At 38.4% G+C, this 26,790-nt stretch overlaps 1 protein-coding gene across 2 annotated transcripts in view; it reads right to left on the bottom strand.

Annotated features, from left to right (window-relative positions):
• Positions 1–13: 13 nt before the first annotated feature.
• The window catches only part of LOC105193013 (cadherin EGF LAG seven-pass G-type receptor 1), an 87,648-nt gene continuing 60,871 nt past the window's right edge, over positions 14–26,790 (bottom strand). The window contains exons 5-10 of one of the 2 annotated variants that reach the window (XR_005574303.1): positions 16,677–16,936; positions 13,029–13,130; positions 12,564–12,750; positions 11,069–11,155; positions 4,793–10,139; positions 14–4,726 (exon numbers count right to left, since the gene is read on the bottom strand). Coding sequence is in view for 1 of the 2 variants with exons in the window: in XM_011157331.3 (XP_011155633.1) it covers positions 10,083–10,139; positions 11,069–11,155; positions 12,564–12,750; positions 13,029–13,130; positions 16,677–16,936 (693 nt within the window). In the remaining variant the exon portion in view is untranslated. Of the gene's footprint in view, positions 10,140–11,068; positions 11,156–12,563; positions 12,751–13,028; positions 13,131–16,676; positions 16,937–26,790 lie in introns of both variants that reach the window. The other variant, XM_011157331.3, reaches the window with a different exon arrangement.

The following is a 26,790-nucleotide window of genomic DNA, read 5'->3' as shown; positions in this document are numbered from 1 at the left end:
CAAAAAGTTTTAATTTCTCATGTATTTTGTGATCGTATAATATGCTTGAACGCGAGGGAGCACATCTATATTTTTTTATACCATTGCGATTTACTATAAGTAGGATAAAGTCGGCTATTATGAGATACCTTTTTTTAAAGGCTTCTAATTTATTCAATTTACACTCGTACCATTAATTCCTATTTTTATATTTTAAGTATAGTAAATAGATTACCCTGAGAATAATAAGTTTACGATGGTTTACCAACTAGTAGTTTACCAACTACATGCGTGCGTTTATTAATATGGCTAAACTCGCTACCTCATATCAGGAACCTATCCCGCAATAGATGACTTTATCCTATCTATATGTAAGGAAATGTTTCACAACGTTTAAAAGACGTCTTTAACACTCCCATGTTTCTATGAATACTTATTGCAAAATTATGAAACCAAAAAGTTTCGTAATTTTCTCGAAAAAGGTTCTTAAAGATGGAACAAAATGTCTCGTCGCTATATATAAAATAGGGGAGGGCAGGTGACGTAAGTAAAAATTCATACGTCATCCCGTAAAACGCTTCCAAAATATGCAGAAGCTCTCGACCTTTCTTACCGCTGCAACCGCGACGATCGTGGAAATAAAAGCGACGAGCGTTGTTTTATTTATCAGATTTTAGCGCACACAGATGGTGGCCGAGCGCCATCGAATACGCCGGCTTTTAAGTGCGCGAGAAAACCACCTGTTATTTTCTGCAGCGCGATTTCCTGCGAGCGCGATGCACGAGAAACAAAACTACTCTCTGGGAGAAACGTATTTCATCGACGGGGAAAAAGAAGCGGGAGGGGGAAACTAGTTGTTTCCACTCTCGGAAACACAATACGAAACGAAAACCCTCGCGCCGGATACGAGCGCACTTTATCGAAATTACCGTCGACATACACTAAACGTAAATAATAATTGCTTACTCTGCAAGTGCTTCGTCGGGAAGAGACGTGGAATGAGGGGAAAAAAAGGGAAAGAAGCCGCAGTCTGTAGCAAATTTCGCGAAATCATCCCTCGGATGAAGCTAAAGTTGCTCTTAAACTGCGGAAACTTACGTAAATAAGTTGCGCGAACGACAGGATGGAGAAAAAGATGAAATTTCTTAGCTTAATCTGGAACTTAAAGTAAATTTCAGGATTAAGGATTAAATCTAGCAAAGTTCAATGATAAATGTGGGATTTGCGGAGAAAAAAGATTGGACCTTTACCATCGGTTTTCTAAATCTTTCGACATTTCTGTATATAAACTTCCGATGTCGTAGAGAACCTACGTCGTCGCTCTTATAAAATTGTAACAATCGAGATCATTCGTCTTCCATTCGAGGACTGGACGTTCTTCGCCGAAGAACCAGATACTTCACGTCGGATATTGTCGATAAAATAAATACACTGCGCGATGATAACGGACAGATGGTCGCGAGTCAAGAGGAATTATAGGTTTGATCTGGATGACCTTGGTTCCTCGAGAGACAGAGATAGAGAAAGAGACCGGGTCAATGCTGAACGGTTCCAGACATCCTGGCACCGACGAGGAATCTCTTGCTCGCTTGGGATATATTCGGGAATGTATAAAGCGACCGACCCGATCTATGCCGCAACGGCAGCATCCGCCTATACATCCTAGCGTAACGTGAGCACGGATGAAACATTGGTAAGGAAGGCACACGCTTGTGTAAATGAGATTTTATTTGAAAAGCTACAAAGCTGACATCGTCTCGTCGATATCACTTGCTGTATTAAATCCTGAAAAGCTTTCAAATAAAATGATTAGAGTTGATCTTCCACGTTTTTTTTTTCTCTATAAAATATTAAATTTACACGTACCATTCAGATTTTTGGAATAACATTTTCATCACAATTTATCATTTGTGAGAAAGAAAGAGATGTGAGTTTTTAATTTTATATTATCACGTTAAAATGTTTTATGTCTCATATATAAATATGTCGTAATATGAAATTTATCTATATTTCAGATATGTAAACACCATAACATAAAATCTATATTGCCCGTGCTTTCGACGTACAACGTTTCAACATTTCAACGCGACACGATATTTTACTCTGTGTGTTAATAATAAAAATTGTTTCATAAAATTATCTCTTTCTCCTTCTCTGTTTTAGAAAATCATCCCTTCTCAAATAATTCTTCGATCTTTCCAAGTTTTTTTTTGGAAAACTAAGGATTATGATGCATCCGCTTTCATTCTGTTCGCAGTGCCCACGGATGGACGTGTCTTTAATCCAGTATTTCCCAAGCTTTCCTCCTTGACTACTGCTTCCGAGGTAATCCAATTTCCACGGTACAGTAGCGGAGAAAAACCCATTAATCTGTTGGTTAGTAACTCGTTTTATTCGAATAGAAAACACTATTTTTTTTGCAATTTCGAAATAAAATAACGAAAATTCGTTCTAGTTACAAAAATAACTCTATTCAGTCAACGATATTTTCTTTTTAACAGAATTTAAAATATTCAGAATAGAATTCTGCTAAAACTAGTTGTCCAAATATTTTTTTTTCCTCCTATTTTTAAACGTTTGCTACAATTCGCTGAAGGTTTCTATTTTTCAGCTCCAGCAATATCTCTGGTAAATTATTAATTTTTTGCATTTTTAAGGGCTTCGGTTACTCGATAATTCATCGAAACATAATCCCCATTTATCTTCCTTTGTCCAGCTCGATTGAAAATGTGTCCAATGTTCCCTGAACGCACCATTTATAACTCACGCGATAAAACGGTGAAAGGTTTCCCAATTTTAGGGTAAAAAAAAAAAGATTTACGTCAGTGCCCATCTGTCGAAGGAAACTCCGCGAGCGACTACGAGTAGAGGTTCGTTTCAATAGCATCTTACTCGCTTGAATAGCGTACGAGGAAATACGCGGGGGTGTCGGCCATTGTGCTGGAAGTCCACAGTTACTTATATATACGACGTCGTAAAGGGGCGGCACTCAAGCGACGCATTCTCTTTAATGACCCTGCATTAAGTCTTGAGAGTCCGTTAACGAATCCTACCGTCGCGACGTCGGCCCGAGCCGAGCATCCTCGGAGCAACAACAAGCGACTTGGTCTAGAGTACTCTAGAACATCTTTTCCTCCGCCTTCGGTAAGAAGAAACGCGCGCGCGCGAAATTCTCTAATTAACTCTCCCCTCGAGGACGTCTCCTCGCGTGGAATTACGAATTCACGAGATAAGTCCAGCCTAATTATACCGAGTTAATTAAGGGGAAATTAGCGCGCCCGGGAAATTGTCCATAATGGCGGGTGCAAAATGGATGGACGTGTTATCGTCAGACTCTTCGTGGAAATTAATATCGAAAACAGGGTCTGCGTCGTAAAGAAAGACGTTATCACGTTGACAGTTGATATTCCATCGCGATCCGAAACGTTGATACGGTCGCATCATATTTTCCGGAGTACCGAGCGTTCAAAATTGCGTTTCAAGTTTTTGCTTCAAAAACTGTGTCAACATAACTGGACTTTCTAGTTTTTTAATATTGCAAAGTAGGTGGCACTGCAAAGGTAACGTACGCAGTTGGAAAAATTGTGTTGAATTTAACATAAATCCCATGTCCCAAACGGTCCACTCAAAATTCTGTCTTAATTTAACATAACATTAATACTGCGTTAAAGTTTCGACAAAAAGGAAATGCAATCTTGATTGAGTAATTTGTAAGTTACTCGCTCTCTAAACCTGAATCAATGGATAATCACTAATTTGTTAATTAGTGATTATCTGAAATAAAAAACCAATGAATTTATCGTCTCGTGTATTTATTAATACACTGATAAAAACTTTTTATTGATTTTTAGGTTAAAATAATCACTGATTTATCACTGGTGATTAATAATTTTCCACTGATTCAGATTTAGAGACTGTGTGTACAATTTTTATGATAAAAATAATAAAATAGTAAAAACATATGGCACAGTTTTCCCCACTCCTGTTGTTTCTGTAAATTTTATAAGAGATACAAAATGTAAAATTGTAAAAATAATTTTACATACTTTTTTAATCGCTTTCACAATTCTACTCTTTATATCTATTAACAGTCGTGTGTTGAATTAATTACACATAAATATGTTCATTACTTAAAAACACAAAACTTTAACCAGCAGATTCTTTCACAAAAATACCCAAATTTGTCAACATTGTAGATAACAATATAATCAATATTTTAGATAAAAATTTGTTGAAAAGCACGAGACAAGGAAAAGCTGTATTGCGTGTGAAACACGTTTTCCGGAATAAAACGTAACGCACTCGAAAAGCGCTTGTCGCGCGTCGTCAAATCGCGCGAGTGCGTCGCAGCCAAAGGGCGGGTGGAAAACGAATGCACTTGGTCGCGTTGCGGACCGTCGGCCGATCATTCCCGATAATTAAATGTCAGGTCCGTTTGGGGGGAGAGAACGAGGAGAGAAATGACACGGACGAGCCGCTCTTCCATTCGCTCGAAAGGCACTAAACGAGTCATCCGTACCATATTCTGTATTTCGGAAAATCGATAGCTCGGACGAAGTACCCAGCCGAGTATAAGCATTAATCCTCCTGCACCGTGCATTATATATACCGCGCAGTATTATCTCAACATTTTTTGTTTCCCCCTCTTCAGTCTCCATGTATTTTCGTCGTCGGAAGATTCAGTGCGTCGCGCGGAAAAGTGTACAGAGAAACTGGAACGTTCGGGAGACACTCTCTCCGCGAGTACCTGGAGGACAGATATATTAGACTCGCGAGGGAAACAAATCTTTACCGGTATAATAAAATGTCCTACCTTAAATCTCGTCGAGTAATAGAGGAAAAATAATTGCCGGACGAGGAGAGCACTCGCTCGGCAGCTGCTGAAACAGATCGCAAGACCCCGCGGAAGACTCCGTCTGGAGCATCGTTACTCGAAACATCGCGGTGGCTTCGGTGCGGGAAAGTCAAAGGAGATCGGGAGATCGAGATCGTACGCAGAGGTGGTGAAAAGTGCAGGTGCTTACGAAGATCTAGAGAGGCGACTCCGCCAACCTCTCCCCGCGCCGAGTAGGTTTCAAAATATTTATTTCACCATGATTAACATGCATCGTTTACACGTACACGTGCATGCGCGTCGCAATTACACAAGCACTAGCGCGGAACTCTGCACAGGTCCTCAGCAGGTGTTAAGTTAATTGCGTCGCGGGGGAATGCCGGCCGCGAACCGCCGCGAACGCGATCGTGCGGATACATACATGCCGTATATGCGCAAGCACACACACGCACGCACGCACGCACGCACGCACGCACATGGACTTCTCTGGATGAGGGAGATCGATATTCACGCGTCACTCCGCGCACATCGAATCCCGTTAGTCGATATACCGTTCGCAGGATACGCTTGATACCGCAACGTTGACCGAGGATACGGACGAGCTTGCGTATGTGGAATCTGGACTCTGGGCTCGTTTGCGTAAACGCGCAACGCCACGATTGAGCGATCGATGGGGCATCCGCGAAGGAGGATACCTGCCTCGATATGTCTGTGTGACACGTACCGTCTCCCGACAGGAAGATTTCTTCCTTTATAGAGGACGAATATGTCTTCGGATTCTAGATATTATTTACATTGTGCGAATTTCTCTCCTCTTATACAGTGTCACTGAATCAGAAGAAGGAACTCGCATGAAATAAAAAAAAGTGTGTAAAAAAATAGAGAAATATGTCAGTTTTGAAGTTAACAACCTGTGTCCTATAAAATGTAATATTTTTCATAAAAATTCAGGTGGATAAATAACGAGTTTAATTTTGATTGATTGAGTGCAAAAAAATGTTATAATTAATTGTTTTAAAAAATTGTTACAAGTGTCTGCAAAGTTTGTTTCCTCTTGAAAATTTATTTTTTTAAATATGGAAAATATTTATTTTGTGTTTTTATCAAAAATAGTTGTGGCAAGAAAAAAGGTGATATGTTTCACTGATATAATTGATAATCAAAGAAATTAAAACTAAATTAACACACAAATTAATAGAAATGGAAAGTAAGTCGTTACTTGTAACGAGGTTACTTTTTTTCCATCTGTAACTATTATATAACTTTACTTAGTTACATTATTTGTGTAACTAGTAACTAATTTAATAATTACTTTACATATTTTAAACTCGTTTGTCAATTTGCATTTGCAAACATCACTCGAATGGCGTCATGTGTCGTTTCATTTTTATTTAACAATCGGTAAACAAGAAGAATAAAATGATTCATATGAGGGTACTCAGCTGATGTTTCCAAACGCAGCTTTAACGTGATTGGCTAGATCCAAAGATCTAAAGATAAGTGTTAGTGACCGAGTCTAGTATTTAAATTATCAATGCTTTAAAAAATTACAAGAAAAAACAGGAAAGTAACTGAAAATTAACTTCTCGTTACTTTTTGAATAACTGCAACTATAACAAGTTATTTTTTTAAATCGTTAACTTGTAACGATGATAACTACACAAAAAATTAATATTAAACCAACAATTCATTGTTTCGTATATAAACAAGAATATAAAATCTTCTTGGAAGGATTTATAATTTTAAACAGAATTTTCAACAAACAAAAACCACGTAAGCAAATTACGTTTGTTTAAAATTATAAAATCTTCCAAAAAGATTCTTCTTGCTTGTATATGAAACAGTGAATTATCGATTTGAAATTTTTTTCCGTGTAATTATTGTTTGGAAGAAATGTTAATATCCTAATAAAATTAGATACATTACAATGAACAACAATCGTCATTCTTGCGAGTTTCTGTGCAACGATTACGCATTGAATTATCGGAATATACATATATACGAAGGGGGCCGCAATTATCCCACTGTCGCAATTACCGTCACGATTGCTCCTAATTATTCACCGGCTGACAGAAATCTCCCCGTCGCGAGATAGACGTCGATTAATCGCGCGACTCTTCAAGTCCGATTCAACGAGCATCCTCCTCTCGTCGATGCGACGACGTTGTGTATGTACACGGCGCGGTGAGTTCCGCGAACGTATCGATCAAGCGAACCGCGCAGGGACGAAATTTCGGACAAACGGTCACGTTCGGCATTCGGTCCGCTCGACGCTTAGAAAATTCAAGGGCATTATTCAACATTGATATGTCGGCTTACATTGGCTATCGTATTTCGCTCGCTCGTGTCTCTCGTTCGCCAGCCCGGATCAAACGCCCGGTATCAAGTCAACTGCGTTTCATTCTCCGCCCTCCTCATACATATCTTTACCGCATATTCCGATATGCAGTCGCATACGCCGCCCGTATTTCGATCTACGTTATTTAGGGACTCGGGAAAAGTTTTGGAATCTTCTAACCCGAGACTTTTGATTAATTCAACGGCTTGAAACACAGATTAACGCTATCGACGATGTTCGCTAGATATCACGATGGCTAATATATATTTAAAAAATTTTTTACATTTTTTTTCCTTTTATTTTTATCTTTGGATACCTAAACATTCATTTTCTCTCGTAATGGATGTTTTCAATCTTCATTCTTACCAAGAACCAAAGTAATATTTCTATATTTTCTTACATATAAAAAGCTCTCCTCTCTCGCGTGTGTGTGTGTGTGTGTGCCTGTACGTGTAACCCATGCACACACACATACAATTTAATGAAGTGTCGATGTTTGTAGCGCGCCCAATTTATACACCGCTCTCGTCCTTGATTAGATGCCATTCAGAGAGAAGAAACGACGGCGTTCGAATGCTTTTCTCGAAGGAGCTAGTAGGTATCGATACATCACCATCGCCACGTCGTGCGTCGCGCCGTAGCACGAACCCGGTGGTTTCAGTGCCGCCACCGCATTCGTTGAAGCAACGCTTCGAGACGGAGGAAAGTCAAGCCTTCGATCGATCGATCACCGGACCTCCGGTTAAAGGGGGTCCACCTGAACGCAAGAGAACACACGAGAGTCCGAGGTAAATCGCGTAAACGCGCGAGCGATGCCGCCTTGCCTTCTATTGGGACCTCTCCCTCCCATTCCTCCCCTTTCTCCGGCACTTCATCCCTTAAATGACCTCTACAAATTGAATTACGGTGTACGACGTCGCTTCGCATACCTATGGTACTCATCGTCGTGGGAAAGAGAGACACTCGCTAACGGCGATGGCGGTCCATCCTATAATATCGCTCGCCCCGGTTTCGAGATCCAGATAATTGATACGAAATCATATAACTTTTCCTGTTACGCTTTAAAATTCTATTGCAGAGAGTCGGAAGAGTCGGACTGGATTGCCTCTCGCGGGACAATCCGGTAAAACTGGGTCACGTTTCGAAAAAATAATTTCACCCTCGCTCGTGTTTACGAAAATTTGCGATATACTTTTGATATCGAATATTAAAAATTAAAAAAAAATAATGAGAGTCGGGCGCAGTTTAATATTAAAGACGCATCGCTATTTCTTTTAGTTTTTGGTTGGTCGAGAATTCTCGTAACATGTTTTGTTAAAAGTTTGTACTAGATTGGTTGAAGGAGCTTTCGTTAAAATTGGAAAGACTAGAATTTTCTTTAGGAAAAATATCTTGGATACACGAGCGATGCTTTTTCTTACATTTATCTTTCGCCATTTATTATTTTTATATAAGTAAATGTTTTGAGACAATACAAATCCATTTCGAAGTAATATAAAGGATTACAAAGTACTGAATTTAGTACATTAACTCTTGCTAATTAAATCTCCGGAAAAGTTACAGAATGATAATTGTACGATTGGATATTAATTATTTCTGGATCACGAATCGAAGCTCTCCGAGCGGAATTATACATTGAAAATAATTAAGGTGATGATTATTCGTCACGTTCATCAATTATATATACAGTTTGCGTATTTAATATGATATGCATATCACATTAGGGATGGTTGCATTGCCTGTCGTGTATTTCTTGCTGCCTGCGCGCTCGCTGCCTTGCTGAAGCATGAAATCGTTCGTCATATCGAAACCATCAAAATGTCTCTCGCATTGTAACATTGCGCAACGTCATATGTAACCGAGTGTTGCGGAATGCGATTAGGATTACGGAGACGTGCGATTCGAGTCTCGTAAATCAGTCGTGACAACTTGCCGAGCACGCGTAAGATCGAAATGACGAATGAATTCTAATCGATCTCTCTTAATTAAACGCATTTGGAATTGAGATGCGTTTAGAATCGGACTTGACAAATTTTCAGTCCAGGGTCGATCGTTCGCATTCATCTTAGAGTCGTGATTCGAATTTCTTTATTGACTGATAATTAAGCATGTAGAAATCACTAATAACTTGACTTCCGAGCAATCCGCTTTAGCAAATGATAGTTAATCCCCCCGAGTTCTTAACATCATTTTGAAAACTTTGAAAAGTTCGAGTTTCTAATTTGCCCTCTTACTCGGAAAGTTTGACTCTTCCTTTTACTTAACTTTTCTACTCTTTTTTTTTTTGAAAACTTGCGTTAAGGATGATAGTTATAATTCATTGTTCGAGAGTTTCTCGAGATTTGCAGAGCGTAATAAATAATGGGTCGTATAATGAATTGTCAAAATTAGGATCGAGGACACAATTAATAATAATTACAGCCGACAAGTGGATTACCGCTTCGTACGTGCGAGAGGACTCGAATTCCGGACCCTTTCAAACTCCCGAGGACAACAGTGACCCAAGCAATATTTAATGAGCCGCGAGAATTGAACTAAAATTGTCATGAATCAAGAAAAATAATAGCTCGGAGTAACGAATCGACGTACGATCGATCGAGAATACCAGTCGCGGAAATTTTCCAATTCTTTCTTTTGTATTCTTTCCAATTTGCACAAATTACAAGTTTTCTAGAAGCTTCCCACCTATCTCAGACAACGAAAAGATGTCGCGCTGAAAGGGACGATTGAGGCTATTGAAACTGAAATCGCACGTCGCGGAGGGAAATTCCGATCACAGAGAGAAATGGCAAAGTTAGGAGCGAAATGTCAGCACATTTTCAATGTAAAAATAGTTATGGCTCGCGGAAAGAGAGACACCAGCCGTCGCCACTCGTTGCTCTTCCTCTTCGTTTCTGTCCGTTTCCATTCCGAGGATCGCCTCAGGATCGCCTAGACCGGATCTGGCGCAGGTGCGAGCAGCTGCATGCTACTGCTCGATTTTGCAATCTGCAACGTTAATGTCAGATTGCACGATGTATCGCGAGGACCCTGCGTCTAGACAAACCAAGTGCTTGTGGCTATGCCACGTAAATAACATCAAAGACGAAAAGTTTCTGTTACCAGCGATAATTTAGCTATCTAGTTATCAGCAATGCACATTCTTGTATATTAATCTCAAATTATAAAAATTATAATGCGTTGTTAAATAAAAAGTTTTCGCTATTAAAGCAACTTGTTTCTCTCTCGAGGTAGAGGAGAGGGAAATTGCAGGTCTATTCTGCCAAAGAAGCCAAGGACTCTTGGGTATTAAACGTTGATGCGATAAATAAATTCAGATATCTCGATAAATCGAGGATTGGGCAACCGAGGATTGGGAAATAAGGAGCGGAAGAAACGCGCGAGAGTTTAATTCAGTCTGACCTGGAAAATGAGGACGCACTGCAATCAAACGGATTAAATTATTTGCACTGGAGGATCTCTCTCGCCAAAGAGGCAAGTCTGGACAGTCGGACGCTCGTATTTTCGACTCGAGAAATTTGTAACCGCTATTAAAGCCCGTTAATTCCTTCGAGTTTTCTCGAGAAAACCAACAAAGTTTATTTATATTCATAGACTACTCATCCAAATCAACATGTTTTCCACGAAGAAATATTTGCGGTATTTTGGACAACTCTTGAAATATTAAAAAAAAATAAATAAATGAAAAGTTCTCGAGTCGAATCATTTAAGAGCAATTAAAAAGAAAAAAAAGCTGCGACAATTAAAACTGACGAGGAATCAAGATTCGTGATAAATTTTTCACAAGGTAGGATGAAACAATTACACCACGAGTGCGAAAACGGAAAAAAAAAGTAGGCGATCGGAGTATCGAGGAAAGGACTTAATCGATGGACCAGATGGAAGAAACGAAACCTTCTTTCAGCGAGTATTCGTACCTGATGTTCCGGATGCTTGTGCGATTTTCTGGCGTAGACTTTCAGAACCCTGCAGTTACACGCGACGGAGAGTGCCACTGCCGATCCCTGTGTAGCAGAATCGTCACGTGTAATACGACAACAAGACAGATGAAGCTGCATGACTAACTTAAGTTATCTTTAAAAAAAAAATAGTAGGAAAGCGCTTGACAATTGCTTTTAGAGAGATTGAAAACGTCCGTACTAAATTTTCGCCTTTGTAAATAACGAAAGAGTATATTTTTTGGTAAGGTAGATACAAACGAGAAACGAGAAACGACAAAGGGAGAAAAAATGTATAATCTTGAAAATAATTCGCAAGTGAATTGTGAATCGTTTGATTTTTAAAAGAAAAAGAAAAGATGTTGCATTGTTTGAGAGAGCATTTTTGCATTTTAAAATAACGCAATCATTCCAAATTCGCGATCGCAATTGATACGATAAAAGGTAGGAACGGAAGGAAAGGCGAACATGACGGAGAGGATAAGGGAGTGCAATTGCACGCAGAGCGGGCAAAGAGGAAAGATCGGCACGTCTTCCAGCACTTCGTCGATCGCGAAAAGCTCCCGCTGTTGAAGAACACTCGACTCGGCAAACTTGACTCGCAGGAAGAAATATGGAGGCGTTTTCTCTCCTCTCTCTTTCTCTCTCTCTCTTTTTCTTTCTATACATATATATATATATGAAGAAAGAGAGAGCGCGCAGGCTGAAGAGCCGTTTACGTTCGTCGCAAGATCGAGCGCGTGAGGAACGGAAAATTTCTCGAGGAACTTGCCGGAAAAGGGCGAGAGAAAGAGATTCCACGCGTTCCTGCGTTTGCCCTTTTGCCTCTTTATGCGTGGCGCGACGCCGAGCTCCGTCGAGGACTCGACCGAGATCTCTCAATGTCGGAAATGAAGTGTAATAACGGTGCCATCTCGTCGAATACCGAGCCGCATGATGATTGGTATATTTGCATTTACAAGAAATCAAATTAAATTTCAAATTTAGTTTGAGATAAATTGCGATCGGACGATGGGGAGAGAATTGCGGTCTGAATAATGGTTTGAATAATGGTCCGCGCGCACATAATGGCTTCGAATAATAGCTCGGTTGATAGTCCGAATAATGGCACGAACAACATTTCGAAAAGTACGTAATATTAAAAAAAAATACGTAATACTGATAAATTTGATAAATGTAAAGAAATCAGACGCGACAAAATACGACGTCGGTCGCGGCGAGCTTAATGATTTCTCATCTTTCAACGTCAGCCTGTAACGCGCGCTCGTATACTCGCGTGCCGCCGGCGGAAACGTCGCGACGATCGTAACGAAAGATCGTTAGGAGAGGAGAACCGTGTGCCGTGTGGGAGAAGAGAGGTGACACCTCGGTGAATCTTCCGCCTCCGAGGGCTCTTTTTGCACCGCGCGCCGCATCTCGCCTTATGACTCGTACATGTGCTTTTTGCACCCCCGCATATCTCGCCTTTACATACCTGGAAGGAATGGCCCGTGCAGAAGACCGCCCATAGGAAGGGAATTTTCCAGACTCTGGACGCCACCCCGCAACCGGCCACCAGACCGACGATCAGGCTGACCTTCAGGAAGAGCGTCAGCTGCAGAGCCCGCCTCCTCTTCATCTTCTCGCGTTGCTTTATCTCCAGCTGCATGCTGCACGTGTACCTGCGAGCGTACGTACGAACACGCGACCGTGACGTGATCCATGACCGAGAAAAGGGGGCCACGCGAAACTTTCGCGGCAGTTTGAGAGAGCAAAGTTTCAAATTACGAGAATGAAAATGTACGAGTCACCCTAAGAGCAATAAACTGTACACATTCCGCAAGTAGAAGCGTAGTTGGAGCCCGTGATTAATAACGGAAATATTATTCAGGTTGTAAATATAAACATGTTTGGTTATTAAATTAATATTAGGTCGTAATAAGAGAATGTCCATGTATACCTTGACACGATCGCAGCTTTGATGAGGTAGTAACCGGAAATTAGTAGTAGCAAGACGATCGGTAAACCATACGCGTAAACTGTCGCCGTGGTTCCTAGAAACCTAGAAGCAGTAAGAGTAATTAAGGAACTTAAATAAATTAATGAAATAAATAAAAAAAGGAATATAACATAGAGCTTATTTGTATAAATCCGTATCCATACTATTTTTTTATATTTATTATGTAACGATTTCTGAAATAAAAAAATGGACAGCAAACAAAATGGTTGAGAGATATCGTGTAGCTAAAAATAGCCCACCACGTAAAAATTCAATTCGCTGTTGCAATTCTTACGAAAAGGAGGAAACGCGAGGAGAGATGACAGAAATATTTATCAGCTCCCGTTTATTAAGTCTCTTCTATAAATCGCACGCGCGACTACGCGGAGAAAATACTCAAAATTCCGTCGTTGTCTTCGACGAGAACAGATTGGGTCAAAGAGCGAGTGTCTGCAAAACGCGCGATTTTATCGGAAAGCACTACGGCAATATCGACTACCCATTTTCGGCACTCTCGCCTACTTTGCACACGTCGGCGGTTCGATTTTTCTACATATCGCGCGAAAGAAATATTTCCCGCCGTTTGTTTCCCCCGATTGCATCTCGGATATTCACAGGCGGACGAGGCAAAACTGCGATAAACGAGAACGCCTTGTCGTTTGAGAACTTCCAAACTGAAGTCGTCGATAGAGAATATTAAATTTAAATAAACCGACGCAATTGTTAACTAATATGCAATGTACAAGTTATAGTATTAATTACAATTAATTATAATAATAAAATAAATATACAGAATGCGAATGACACTTGGAAGACGAAAATTGAAATTATTTCTACACTGTTGGAAAATTCGTGTATTTTTTTGTGAAAAAAATCCGCTGGTTAAAGTTCATGTGTTAAATAATGAACGTATTCATGTGTAAATTTAACACACGACTGTTAATAGATATAAAAAGTAGAATTGTGAAAGCGATTAAAAAAAAATATGTTAAATCATTTTTATAATTTTACATTTTGTATCTGTCGAAATTTACAGAAAAAGAGTATTGGTGTTACACTGTAACAGAAGTGGAAATACTGTGCCATACTTTTTTTACTTAATATTCTTCCGTTAATTTTATCATAAAAATTATGTTAATTGTACACACAAGTAACGTCAAATTACGATCAAGATTACATTTCTTTTTTATTCAAGTATTAATGTTATCAGTTAACACAAAATTTTGAGTGGACCGGTGGGGACACGTGATTCATGTTAAATTGAACTCAATTTTTCCAACTGTATAATTATTTTTAATTCGCAATTTTACAGCACGAAAATACTAATACTTTTTACAGGCAAATTTTTAATTTCTTCTTTTTCGGTTCTTTTTACGTCTTTTTAATATCCACAATGGATATTAAATTGGTTATATTAAATTGGAATTACTACGAGTGCTACTATTGATCTCGTTACAATTACGCCAACCTCACCTTATTCTGGAAACCATCGAGAGATTAAAAGTCAGATTAGATCTTTAATACCTACGTCAACAATCTTGAATTACGACGAAGAAAAGAAGAAAAATACGTGAATAAATTTTAAAAGTTGAACGCACCCACGCGAATGAATATTTACAAAGGAAAATTGCTTTCAGGATAACTTCAGGCATAACTCTTGCACAATGTAATAAAAACTCCAGCTTGTAACGCATATTATCATTAATTAACATTAAAAACATTTTAAAAACATGCTTAATATCTTTTTCCTATACAACGTTAATTTTCAAAAATAATACTTTTATGTACGATTGCTTTGTATCTCTTGCATCTCGAGCGAAAAAAAAGAAAAATCTCCATTTTTCAAGTTTAAAAATTAAAAGTAAAATAAAGTAAAATCGATCTATATGTACATACGTATGTAAGGTCTTAAACTGTGTCAAAACAAATAAGATGGAAACTTTTACAAAAACACGAATAAGCTCAATTAAGAAGAGAAATACAACAGAATGATGATCCGTAAAATATTTATTATATTTAATATTGTAAAACGAATAACAAGTAGCTTGGAATTTCTTATTATCTCCGAGAGATGCAAAGAAAAATCGCGCATCTACCCACGCGCAATGATACGCGATATACATGCACTTATCGAATACCTTGCTTTGAAAAATAGCAAGGATCTCGTTCAGGTTCGGTATTCCGGTGTTTGCTGTCGACGAGCGAATCTGATTTAACGAAAATTGGTCGTTCGACGGGATTTCGCCGTGGGACAGAGGCAGGTGAAAAGAGAGACGAAGAAAAGAGGGAAAGAGAGAGAGAGAGAGAGAGAGAGGTACCGTAAGTGAAAGAAGGAAAATCTGGAAATAAATAAATGATCTGCGCTGTATACACGCGGTGCATTCCTCCGGAGGAGGTTTCCGTCGAACCGCCACGTTTCCGTCTCTACCCCGTCCAATATCCCGGCGAGTTCGAGCGTGGAAAAAGAACTCCGGCGTTCTTCCGACGGAGGATTCTTTGCGGCTTGGGAAAACCGAACCCCCATCATCGTTACCGCGCGCGCGCTCGCGCTGCCGTATCGTTTCTCCACCGACTCCACCTACCCCGTCGAATAAAGTGGGTCGCAGCAGTGAAACGCGAGCACGACGGAATGCGCATATTAGGAACAGAGAGCTGCATTAACTCACGCTCTCGCGAAGAGAGACGCAAATGCCTGGTAATTTTCGCGGTGCGGTAAGTTTTACCCGGCGGGGAAAGCGATTTTCTCTTGACCGTGGAACGGATGGAACAGACTGACAAATTACTCTGCGAACCGAGTAGATAAATATGAAATGTCAACTTTGTGTTAACGAAAACCCCTTTTTTTTTTTTAATTTTATCTCGCTTTTTAAAAACGAGAATTATTAAAAGCCAATTAAAAGAGTACAAGGTTGAATTGCGTTAATACATTGTCCTTGCACCAACCAATGAGATATTAAAATAAACTAGTTGTAGTGAAATTTTTACTTTCAACATTTTCTGCATGACTACATTTTTAGTTTTTTTATTTTTTATTTTTTCATGCTCTACAAATTGCATCTTTTAGGAAAATATGCCGTTTAGTAGATTGCTAAATCTCCGTGATTCTTGAATAAAACCGAAAATAAACATTTTAAGATCGATGTAAACCTAGTTCAACGTATATATGAAATGCGAGCAAAAGGATAAAATAAATATAAATTTCAAATTTTCTCACTTTAAAAATAGAAAAATATGTGTGTGTGTGTAAGCCGTGTCAAAAAGAAATTTCAGAATAAAATAACAGGTAAATGTAGATGAAAATAGGAGACGATGAAAAAATAAAATATTTCAATTTAAAAAAAAATAATAAAACATATTTAAAAGTTAATAAGTTACGATTTGGAAATTATGAGCAAAATTAATCCATTATGTAAATTTTAAGAATAATTAGTTATTCGATTGCACTCTCGATTATAATCTCGCACCCCGGTACTTTGCTATTACATCTTTTTATATTTTTATATTGAATTTAATGTTGCAGTAAGTCAAGAGTATAAAAACGATTGAAAAAAAAAAAAAGTTGAATTAACGAAATATTTTCAATGAACGTCTCGTCAATTAGAATCTTACCAGCAGTTGAATGGTGTGAGATCAACGACATTCCAGAAATCGTGGCTTTCGCGACTCTGCAAGAGAGTCGCCAGGGCGAGACTGATCAGCGGCGCACCCCAGGCAAACAGACTGTATTTCACGTAAGTTGGCGGGTCGTCGCGACGCGGCAGCGACGCCACGGTGGCATACAAGTGGTGGCACATCGCCGCCAACCAGCAGACCACCGATACTCGGAGATACTGGAGACTCAGACCGAGCGAAATGCAAAGCTCCGAATCCTGAAAATCAAATGGCGAAACATTGTATTCGATGTTTGCAAAAGTCCATTATCTCCATCTTCAGAATAAAAGTCAACATTCCCCGTGACGCAAACGAAAGAGACGAAACCTTCGGTGGCTCGTAAAGATCCAAAAATTGGTTAAAGTTCTAACGTTCATTCAGAGAAAATCTGCATTTTGTTTGCAATTGAAACTAGATAAAATTATTAAGAAATTCTAATTCTTCCAATATCAAAGCTGACGTACATAACATTGAATTCAATCGTAAGGAATAAAATTTCAAAGTCAAGAAAATGATAAAAAGTTGACCATACCTTTATTTATACTTTTTGTTAAATAAAAATATTGTTACTCCCGCGTATAGAAGCAAAATACAAAACGTGATTCTCTGATAATTTTCCAGTTGTAAATTATTATTCCTAAAATATACAATAAATATAAAGAGTATAAATCTAAAACGTCGCGTATCAAACGGCGAATGATATATAAGATATTCGTTTCTTCTCATTTGATTTATGGCTTATAGTCGGCCATGAATTTCGTACGTATACGCGAGAACTGTCCGGCAATATTTTCCAACGCGGATAAACGTCACCGTCAATTTGCTCCGTGATGAACGGCGAGTATGAGTAATTTGGGATAGTAGCCTAAACGCACGGTTCGGATACTACGGATATATAACCGGCGAATTATTCACGTTGAAAATCCCACAATGCCGGCCGATACATCTATCCTGCGCGCAATATCGCAAAATAATCGATCAACACCGACATCAACAAACACGCCGTTCATTCGCTAATTTATAGAACAGGCCGTATTGGATAAATAGCTCGGCATTAATATTATTGTGTAGTAATGATGTATAAAAGCCCTTAATTCCCTCGCTGTACCTTCGCGGCCAAAATAATTTGCCGCAACAGCTATATAACACACACACACACACACACACACACACACACACACACACACACCGTGAAATTCGGTTCGGAATAAACTTCCATCGATATCATGTAATCAGTTTAACATCGTTGTAATACGAAATAATAGCCAACATGCTATTGCAACCAATTTGAAAGCTCGATAATTACAATTGTTATCCCACAATAATTCAGGTCGAAAAGCGTGTGTGCCTATTTCACATAGTCGAAATAATTAAAGCATGGAGCAGAAATTCTCTCTCGAAATACAACTCGCCGTTAGAAGGTGAAGAATCGAACGAGGTAAAAAAGAATTCAAACTTTAATCGTCAGACGTGTACTTTTAATAAATTCTTTTAGATAAATATTGAAACAGTGAAATCGCGACGATTTTCCCTGACGTGAACTTCGAACTTCTGCGACTGTGACTTTTCACCAATTTAGAGGTATATATATACTCGTATTCTGGACATTTACATTTTCCCTTACAATTGAAATGAGCTGACGAGCCAGAGCTTTCCCAAAATTTCAGTATACATTACCTGCGCGATGCAATCAGCGTTTAGCTTTGATAAATCAAACAATGCGAACGATTTGCCGCAACGTGCAGCGCGACGCTGAAAGAGAAGCCGTTTTCGTTGGACGGACTTTCTCATGGTAAAACGATACTGCGCGCATATACGATACTTTTCTCGTCGATGCAACGGTCGCAACAATCGCACGGAGGGATACGTGCTCGGGCATCGAAACGGAAGCGGAAATAAATTGGAGGGTGCGCGCGGATGCCTTTCTGGAATTCGCAGCTCGCGCCGCGTGCGCCGGGATACAAAGGGCCGACCTGCAAAGCGAAATTGCATCGACCAACCCGGTTTACGTCAGAGGACAGATTTTACATGGACATTCGTCTTCAAACGATATCCCTCCTACGTGCGATTCTTGCGCACCATTAAACCCACCGCCGCGCCGTCGTCCCATTTTCATCTTATTTAGACGGGCTGCTGAATGACATTTCGAACGGCGACTCAATCCCTTTCTGGTATTCGTAACGTCCAATGAAATGGCAATTTTAATCGAAGCGAGCGTTGGATTAATATGTAAAATATTAAATAAACTATATTTCACATCGAAGCACCTGTTTTATGCAATTTTCCCGCGAACTCCCGGTCATCGTTACTCGTTCATCCGTTATTTTGTTTGAGAGTATTGGTTCAAAAAAAAAAAAAAAAAAAAAAAAAGAGGGAGGGAAAAAGGAAAAAAAGAAATTATGCGAGTGAAAAAATCTCCCCACGTAAAATTGAATTCCGTCCTGCGTATGCGCAATTCGGCCGTAAGCAAAATCGAATTACGAGATTAGTACTTCCGGCGAAATACCGCGGCGAAGTAATATAACGCAGTTTATCTTCGCTTTCTCGAGTCTCGATATACGAGAACACTCTTCGGGGAATTTCGTTATAACGCGAATTCGCGGCACACGCGAAACTCACCGCGATGTAAAGTTTCAAGTTATTTCCCCGGGTTGTCGGGGCAACATTCTTATTCGACCGAATTTTCGCTTCGGAATTCAATAAACCCTCGCGCCAATGCTCGGGAATTATTTCACGAGGGATACGGCGCCAACGGTAGTTTCGAGACACGCACTGCCGGCAACACGCGTGTCTCGCAACGTTATTGTTGCTGCAATTTAATTTCACTCAATAATATCGTCAAGTCGCGGCATATGAATCGTTCTTGCAACAATGCGACCGCGCCGCGCGTAATGAAACAACATTCGTTGCGCCGGAGAATTGTACGTGTTATTGTTGCGTGAAACATCGACGAACCTAGACCTAGTTCGATGCGGTCGTAGCTGCGAGTGATTGCCGGAAATGTCGATGGAAATAATTTTCGGAACGTCGAGCAGCGCGCGCGATTCCAGTCGTAGTCGTAGCCGCCGCAGCCGCCGCCGCCGCCTCCGTGAAGTGAAGTAAACCTATTTTTAGTCGGACCGATAATATCCAGCCTCGCTGAATCGCGCCGCCACCGCGTCGCCGTCTCGCGAAGAAAAATAATGTTTTATTACGGATGCCGGGAATGGCAGCTAACGTGAGCTTTTGGATCGCGTTAATGAGGTTAACGATGAAAAGAGACTTAAATTTCATACTGGCAGCGGTATCGGGTTAAATCAGAGACACGACTGCAATAATGGCGTGTAACTCGAGCGTAGAGTCTGCCATATACACAGCCATGAAACGCGTGTGGAAAATATCGCTTCCTCGAAAAGATTTGTCTACGGGTGCATATGTTTTTGTAAAATTTTTAACAATTTTTTTCCTGTAAAAAAATAAAAGCGCAAATGTTATCCCTTTCGAGCGAAAATGTGATTTTAAACAAAAGTTTACCTTGTAATTTTACACTTGCGTGTATGTGTGTGTGTGTGTGTGTGCTGCAATTTTTTCTTCAGTCATCAATTAAATTTATTAAATCAATAATAGCCAATAATGTTAGGATAAAGTTAGGATGAAGACAACCGCAGTACTTGCACACTTTTTGTGGGATTATTTTGGAACTATATAACATTATTATCATCCTTCATTGAACTCGACATGTTAAGAACAAACGGAAATTTTGTTATTAATATTTATAGAAAAATCGCTGCTATTTTTCGACATATTTTGTAGCTTGATTGCAAAGAAGTAAAATAAATAATTCAAATTTTGATAATTTGTAATGATCAGAATATTATTAAAATTAGATAAAAGAGTAATATTAACCTGTGGTGCGATTTAGGAGACCGGTTATCTAAATCGCACTATTTGAAGGCTTCTTAAAAATCGTCATTTAAAAATTTATGACGATACATAAAATTCTGAAAAAAATTAATATGAAGGAAGAAATGTTGTACTTTATTATGACGTAAGAAAATTGAAAATATTTCTCATAATTTCTTAGTTACAAGTCTTTATGTCAACAAGTTGTTTTGTGCAATTTTGGCAACCTTATAACTTATATTTGAGGATAGATAAGTAAATTAATAACTAAAACATTATTTTTTATTAACTCGGCACAACTGACATTTTGAGAATTAAATCACAGATGCATTTTTACGTTGCTAAACGTTGATTGATCAAAACAGAATAGCAATGCTATTTTTTTTTCTTTTTTTGAAAATTCCACGATCAGTATTCTATTTGGGCCTTTACCACCAAAATCATTCTCTTTTTTTCCTTTTTGCACAAATCACCGTCGCTTTCGATGGGTTCGCGTACTCGTTAAAATCGAAATAGACCGAACCAGTCCATTGAAATTCCCAATTGACCGAACAAAGTGTTTTAGATAAAATTAAAAAAAAAATCAAACGGCGTGTGAGAGATCCTTTAGAAAATCCTGAATTATTCGAAGCTATATCACATGCCCAGTAAGAGAGGCGATCGAAAGACGCGCGTGAAAGCTCGTCTCGGCCGTCTTTCAGTACGTAAGTAAGCTCTGGATTATCCTCGTGTCTAGAAGCCGCATAGGATGTTGGACGACGAGATTTGATCTCATCGTCAACGAAAATCGATTCCTCCTCAAGGTGACTTCGGAGTGTCGCCTATATGAACTAAACGCGCCGCATATTCGTCTCACATTATACATTTTACTGCGTCACTATATTTTGTATTTTGTATCGCGTTTGTAGAAATATTATTAAATATTCTACATACTATTATGTGCAATAATAAAACGTATGTTGGTAGCGAAGCTTACGATTAAAATTCTGCGAAAATAAAATTTTGTTTTCAAAAGTAAGATGCAAGTAAAAGTTTTGTTATCAATTCAGAATAATAAAATATAATATTTGCTATCCATTTCATTTTATTTATTGCATTTATCTATTTATGTTCCTGACAAATAATTTATAAAAAAAACTAATATATTTCTAATCATTTGATAATTAAAAAACCCTCGATACTTTGATACTTTTTCTTTAGGAAGCATTCGCGGATGTGAATCGGCCGTTCATATGATTCGTGTAAATCCGAGAAATGGTAATAGCTTCAGAATGTTTTATCTAATACATGGAATTACCGTGTGAGATATTAACGGGCACATTCTCCCGTTTTACCATTTCGTCGCAATCAACGAACCAACGTAATTGGCAAAGTTTTTATTTCGCTGTATGTACAAGTTACTTTTAATAAAAACGATATCACCGCTTGTTTCCAAATCCCCTAATTCCTCCGTTTAAAATTGTGGATACATGAAACAATGCATAGTTTATGACATTTCTACGATGCAAAACATTGCAAATGGTAATTCCAATAATTTTTGCAAACATGTAAATCAGAAAAAAACGATAGCATCGCTTATCATCAACTAAATAATAATTATTAAATAAATAATAAAAAAAATGATTAAATGTTCTCTTTATTTTTATATAATACGTTAGTTATGTATTTTTATTATTTGTATAAAAAAATGTATAAAAATATACAAAAAATGTATAAAAAAGAAGAAAGTTGAGATAAAAGGTAAGGAATAAAAACTACACGGAAACGTGAGAAGAGATTACGAAATGATAAAAAAGTGATAGGGGTCGAGATGGAGGTTTTAGAATTTAGATTTGAATTATACGTAGCACAAATTTCATTTTTTCTCAATTGTAGTCGTTGAAAAAAAAATCCGATGGGGCTTTCAACCGATCTCACGGCTGCTGCGCGTAAGGAAATAAATTACTATCTCTGGATCTTCAATTTCGTGTATTCGCAGATGAAATACGGATAAAGGAAAGGTGCCCTTTCCGCACGAGGACTTTTCATCGCGCGACGATCTCAATCTCGACAGGCATATATATATATATACATATATACATATATATATGCGCGATCGATTTAAGCTGAGTCTCTTCCGACGAGGATTATAGCGAAGTTAATATCGGAAATGTAAGCCGCCTTGCGAACTGTGCGCGTCCGCCGTACTCGCGAGATTTGAGTATGCGAAATATTTTTTTGCGGACGGAAAGCCGTAATTTTATTTACAGCGTTCCAACAGCTGGATTATTTCGTACTAAGAGAACGTTGTCAGCTTCCATGAAATGAAGCGACTGTGAGGTGACGTTGGAAACTTTGCCAGTAAAAAATTTTTCAAGAGATTTTATCTTTTGGAAGACAGAAGCACCGCTATCGCATAAATAATCTAAACAAAAAATTTAATAGCTGCATGTTCAGTTGAAATAATTATAAAATTTTGAGAAAAGTATATGTAATTCCCCAACTTTTAGTTTTCAACTTTTAACTGACAACTTTTAAACTTCCAACTTGTAATTTTTATAAACATTATTTATAAACGCAAAAGAGGTCATGGAAAATATAAAAGTCTAATGGTAAAACGGAGTTCCTATTTTTCTATATGTACTTTATACTTGAGAAAAAAAGAAAAAATATTTTTAGCGTCTCACAAGTTTACAGAATTATTTCTTAAATTTAGCACATGATCGGTAAAACCTTTATTTCTAAATTTTCGCCTTATTTTTATCTCACACGTGTGTCTATAGACCTATCACGTTCTCGGCTCGAGTTGCATCGATCGAAAGAAATACGAGAGCCTTCGGGTTACGATGATAGAGCCACCAAAACAAGCTCTTATATATTATACACATGTATCTAGGGGCCATTAGGAGGATATACGGGAACATGGAGAGCGCAAAAACAAAGAGGATTTCTTCTTTGTCCCGCAACAAAAATCGCGAAATGTCCTTCTCTACCCTCTTTCCCCCGTTGCCGCCACTTTCTTCCCGCTCTTACGCAAAATGCTGCGACATACGCGTTTCGCGAACGAAAAATAACCGACTGTTTTTCTCCGCATCGGTATCGTGTTTTCGCGATGCCGATGTTAAAGAGGATTTTTGCGCGATGAATGAAACGCATTTCTCTCGAAAACTTCAACCCATTAACGCACAATGCGCAGTTTCAAAAAAACAAACTCCACCTGTGATTTTCAAAAAAATAGAATCCATACAAAAATTATTTTTCGTTTATGTACATCTAACGTGTGTACACAGAAAAAAAATTAATATCAAATCAACAATTCATCGTTTCGCATATAAGCAAGAATATAAAATCTTCTTGGAAAAGTTTATAATCTTAAACAGACATAATTAGCTTGCATGAAGAGAAACATTTTTTTAATGTAAGCAAATTATGTCTGTTTAAGATTAGAAATTCTTCCAAGAAGATTTTATATTCTTGCTTATATATAAAACAATGAATTGTTGACTTGATACTAAATTCTTTTCTGTGTATTTAACAATATATTTATATAATTTTATTGCATTGCAAAGAATTTCGCGATAGAAATTTATGCTAACCTAAATGATAATTGTTATTATAAAAACATAATTTTCACCGTTTAATAAGCGTATAATAACTCCGGCGAATAATTAATCGTATTATTCGACATCCTTTGTTTTTCGCTACACACGCAGCTCTTTTCGCCCAGGAATCTTTCATTCATCCTCAGGGGGTTGCAAATTACCGTATTACAGCGCTCTCAGTACCCGCCCGAAACAAATTGGTTTCCCCCTTATTGCGCTATCCTCGTCGGCAATGTCTATGCGTGCGCACGTGTTTAATAAGAATTAACGGTTTCGCTTGGACTAAAGGATGCCGGATAATAAGAAACGCTTCTAATATAAATTGGCCCGGACTTTCATATAACAACTCGTTTAAATGAAAGCAACCGAAAATCTCATCTTCCGTATTATAACGTTGTATTTTCTTTCCCGCGGAGAAATTCTGAGAAATCCTACGGGTAATATAACATACTTGATTAAAAACATGCCGTTAGCTTTTCTGTCAAAGAAGACAGTATATTTCGGCCATTTTTTTTTACGTAAAAGAAAAAGTAGGGTAAAGTCGCCTATTACGAGATAGGGGATAGGTTCCTAATATGAGATAGCGAGGTCTCTGCCACATCAATAAACGCATGTGGTTGATGTCATCGTAAACTTATTACTCTTGGGGTGAAATCTATTTAGCGGAAGATTCGTTATTAGATCACGCGTGCAGTCGTTGGAAAAAAAAAATTTTTGGAAATTGGATATCGTCAAGATTTATTGAGATGAGTCTTTAACTTTGTTTATTGTAAAATAAACAAATATCTAGTAATAAATTCTGCATGTAGTGACAGAGTAAAGTTGTATTAACAAAAAAAATAGGAGATGTAATAATTTGCTTAATTATAAATATTAGCGTGAAACTCACAATGAGACACTCAAAAATTCCCATTTATTATTGCATATTCTGCCTTTGAGAGCTTTCCAAAATGCTAAAATAAAGTTTTTCATCGAGAGCTTTTGAATTATGAGGCTTGAAAATTATGGCTCTCAGCATTGGCACTGACAATGAGACTCAAAAATATCTCGAAGAGAATAGATTAATGGAATAAATTTAATAAATTATAAGCCTTTAAAAAAAGATATCTCATAATAGGCGACTTTACCCTAGAGGTATTCAAGTTTCAGAGTGCTGAAAAAATTTGTTTTCATTCTTGAAGAAACTTTTCGTCAGTCAAATATCCCACCATTGGTATAAAAGGCTTTAAGCCAACAAAATTCAAAGAACTCCGAAATAAAGAATTCAGAGATAACGATGTTGTGTACCATTAGCTTTTCGATAAAAAGGGGAAGGAAGAGTCGCACACGGAGTCCGACGTATATAACTGTGATTTATGCGCAAATAAAAATCGCGCGAATATAAAACGGTAGTGAACGATTAATGAGATTCCCGAGACTGACGATTTTTCTAGATCGATGTCGCCGTCACCGGTTATTAAGTTCGTTCGCGCGGTCATAAATAATTTTCCTATCCCCGGTATTGCAGGTCGTGATTCATTATGTCGCCCGGGAAGCGGGAATTTACTTGACGGTAGTTACTCGCAGGGGCGACTGCTACACGTGGTAAGAGGTAAGAAACGTCGGAAAAACACCCTCGGACGAGCGCGCGCGTCGCCCTCCGCCACGTTTGATTACGATCCGGTTTCCAACTTTGCTCCTACACCTACGAATAAACTCGTTACATCCGGAAAAAAAAACTTGCGATCAAAAAACTGGAATCTACGCTGAGGCTTTTTCAGGAATTGAAAAAGAAACGAGTCGCATTAGCCTTTAAGTACAAGAACTTTTTCCATTCTACAAAGGGCCACTCTCTTACTTCTTTCCCTTCCAGGGGTCTTCTTCAAGAAGAAAACATTCTATTTGTGTAAACGAGAAATTCCTTAAAGAACCTTACCTAAAGAAAGAAAATTTTTCTATATAAAAATTTCAACTATTAAAGCATAAATAGAACAAATTTAATAAGAGACTTTTGTTACGCGAAGAAAGAGAGTTTTGCAAACAATGCCGAGAGAGTGACGTTTCTCTATATATCTATAAAATGCTTTAATTTCAATGAATAATTGAAAAACTGTGTATAGCCGTCGATCCAGACAAATTCCAGATGAATAATTGTTGAAATTCTAAAAACTTGTTAACGTCGTTAAAGTATCGATAATCGATCGGAAAAACGCGAAGGGCATAAAAATGGGAATATCGAATCAAAAGAATAATTCTCCGTGGCGAGTGTATTTGCGGATGTTCGTAAACAAAAAAAAAAACCGACCGAAATGCATACACGGAGAGAATAACGAGAGCATGGAAAACATGAATATTCCGCGGGGATAATGAAACGCGCGCGCGGAGAGAGCGCGTGACATACATGTAGCGAGAAAGAGAGAGAAAAAAAAAAGAACACCACCCACGATTCTGTCGCGATGCGCTCGCATTAGTGGATAACAAAATCAATAAAGCGTGTCACACGCGCGTAACTCGGATACTGTCGCGTCGTAAAGAAAGGAAGGCCGGGAAAAAGGGAGAAAGAAAAGAAAAAAAAAAAAAAAAAAACGTGACGCTGCGTCGATACACGATCGAACAACGGTCGCGGCTTA

The sequence above is a fragment of the Solenopsis invicta genome, chromosome 3 (genome assembly GCF_016802725.1).
Source record: "Solenopsis invicta isolate M01_SB chromosome 3, UNIL_Sinv_3.0, whole genome shotgun sequence".
Classification (NCBI taxonomy): Eukaryota; Metazoa; Arthropoda; class Insecta; order Hymenoptera; family Formicidae; genus Solenopsis; species Solenopsis invicta.
This window is presented reverse-complemented; position numbering and strand designations above follow the sequence as displayed.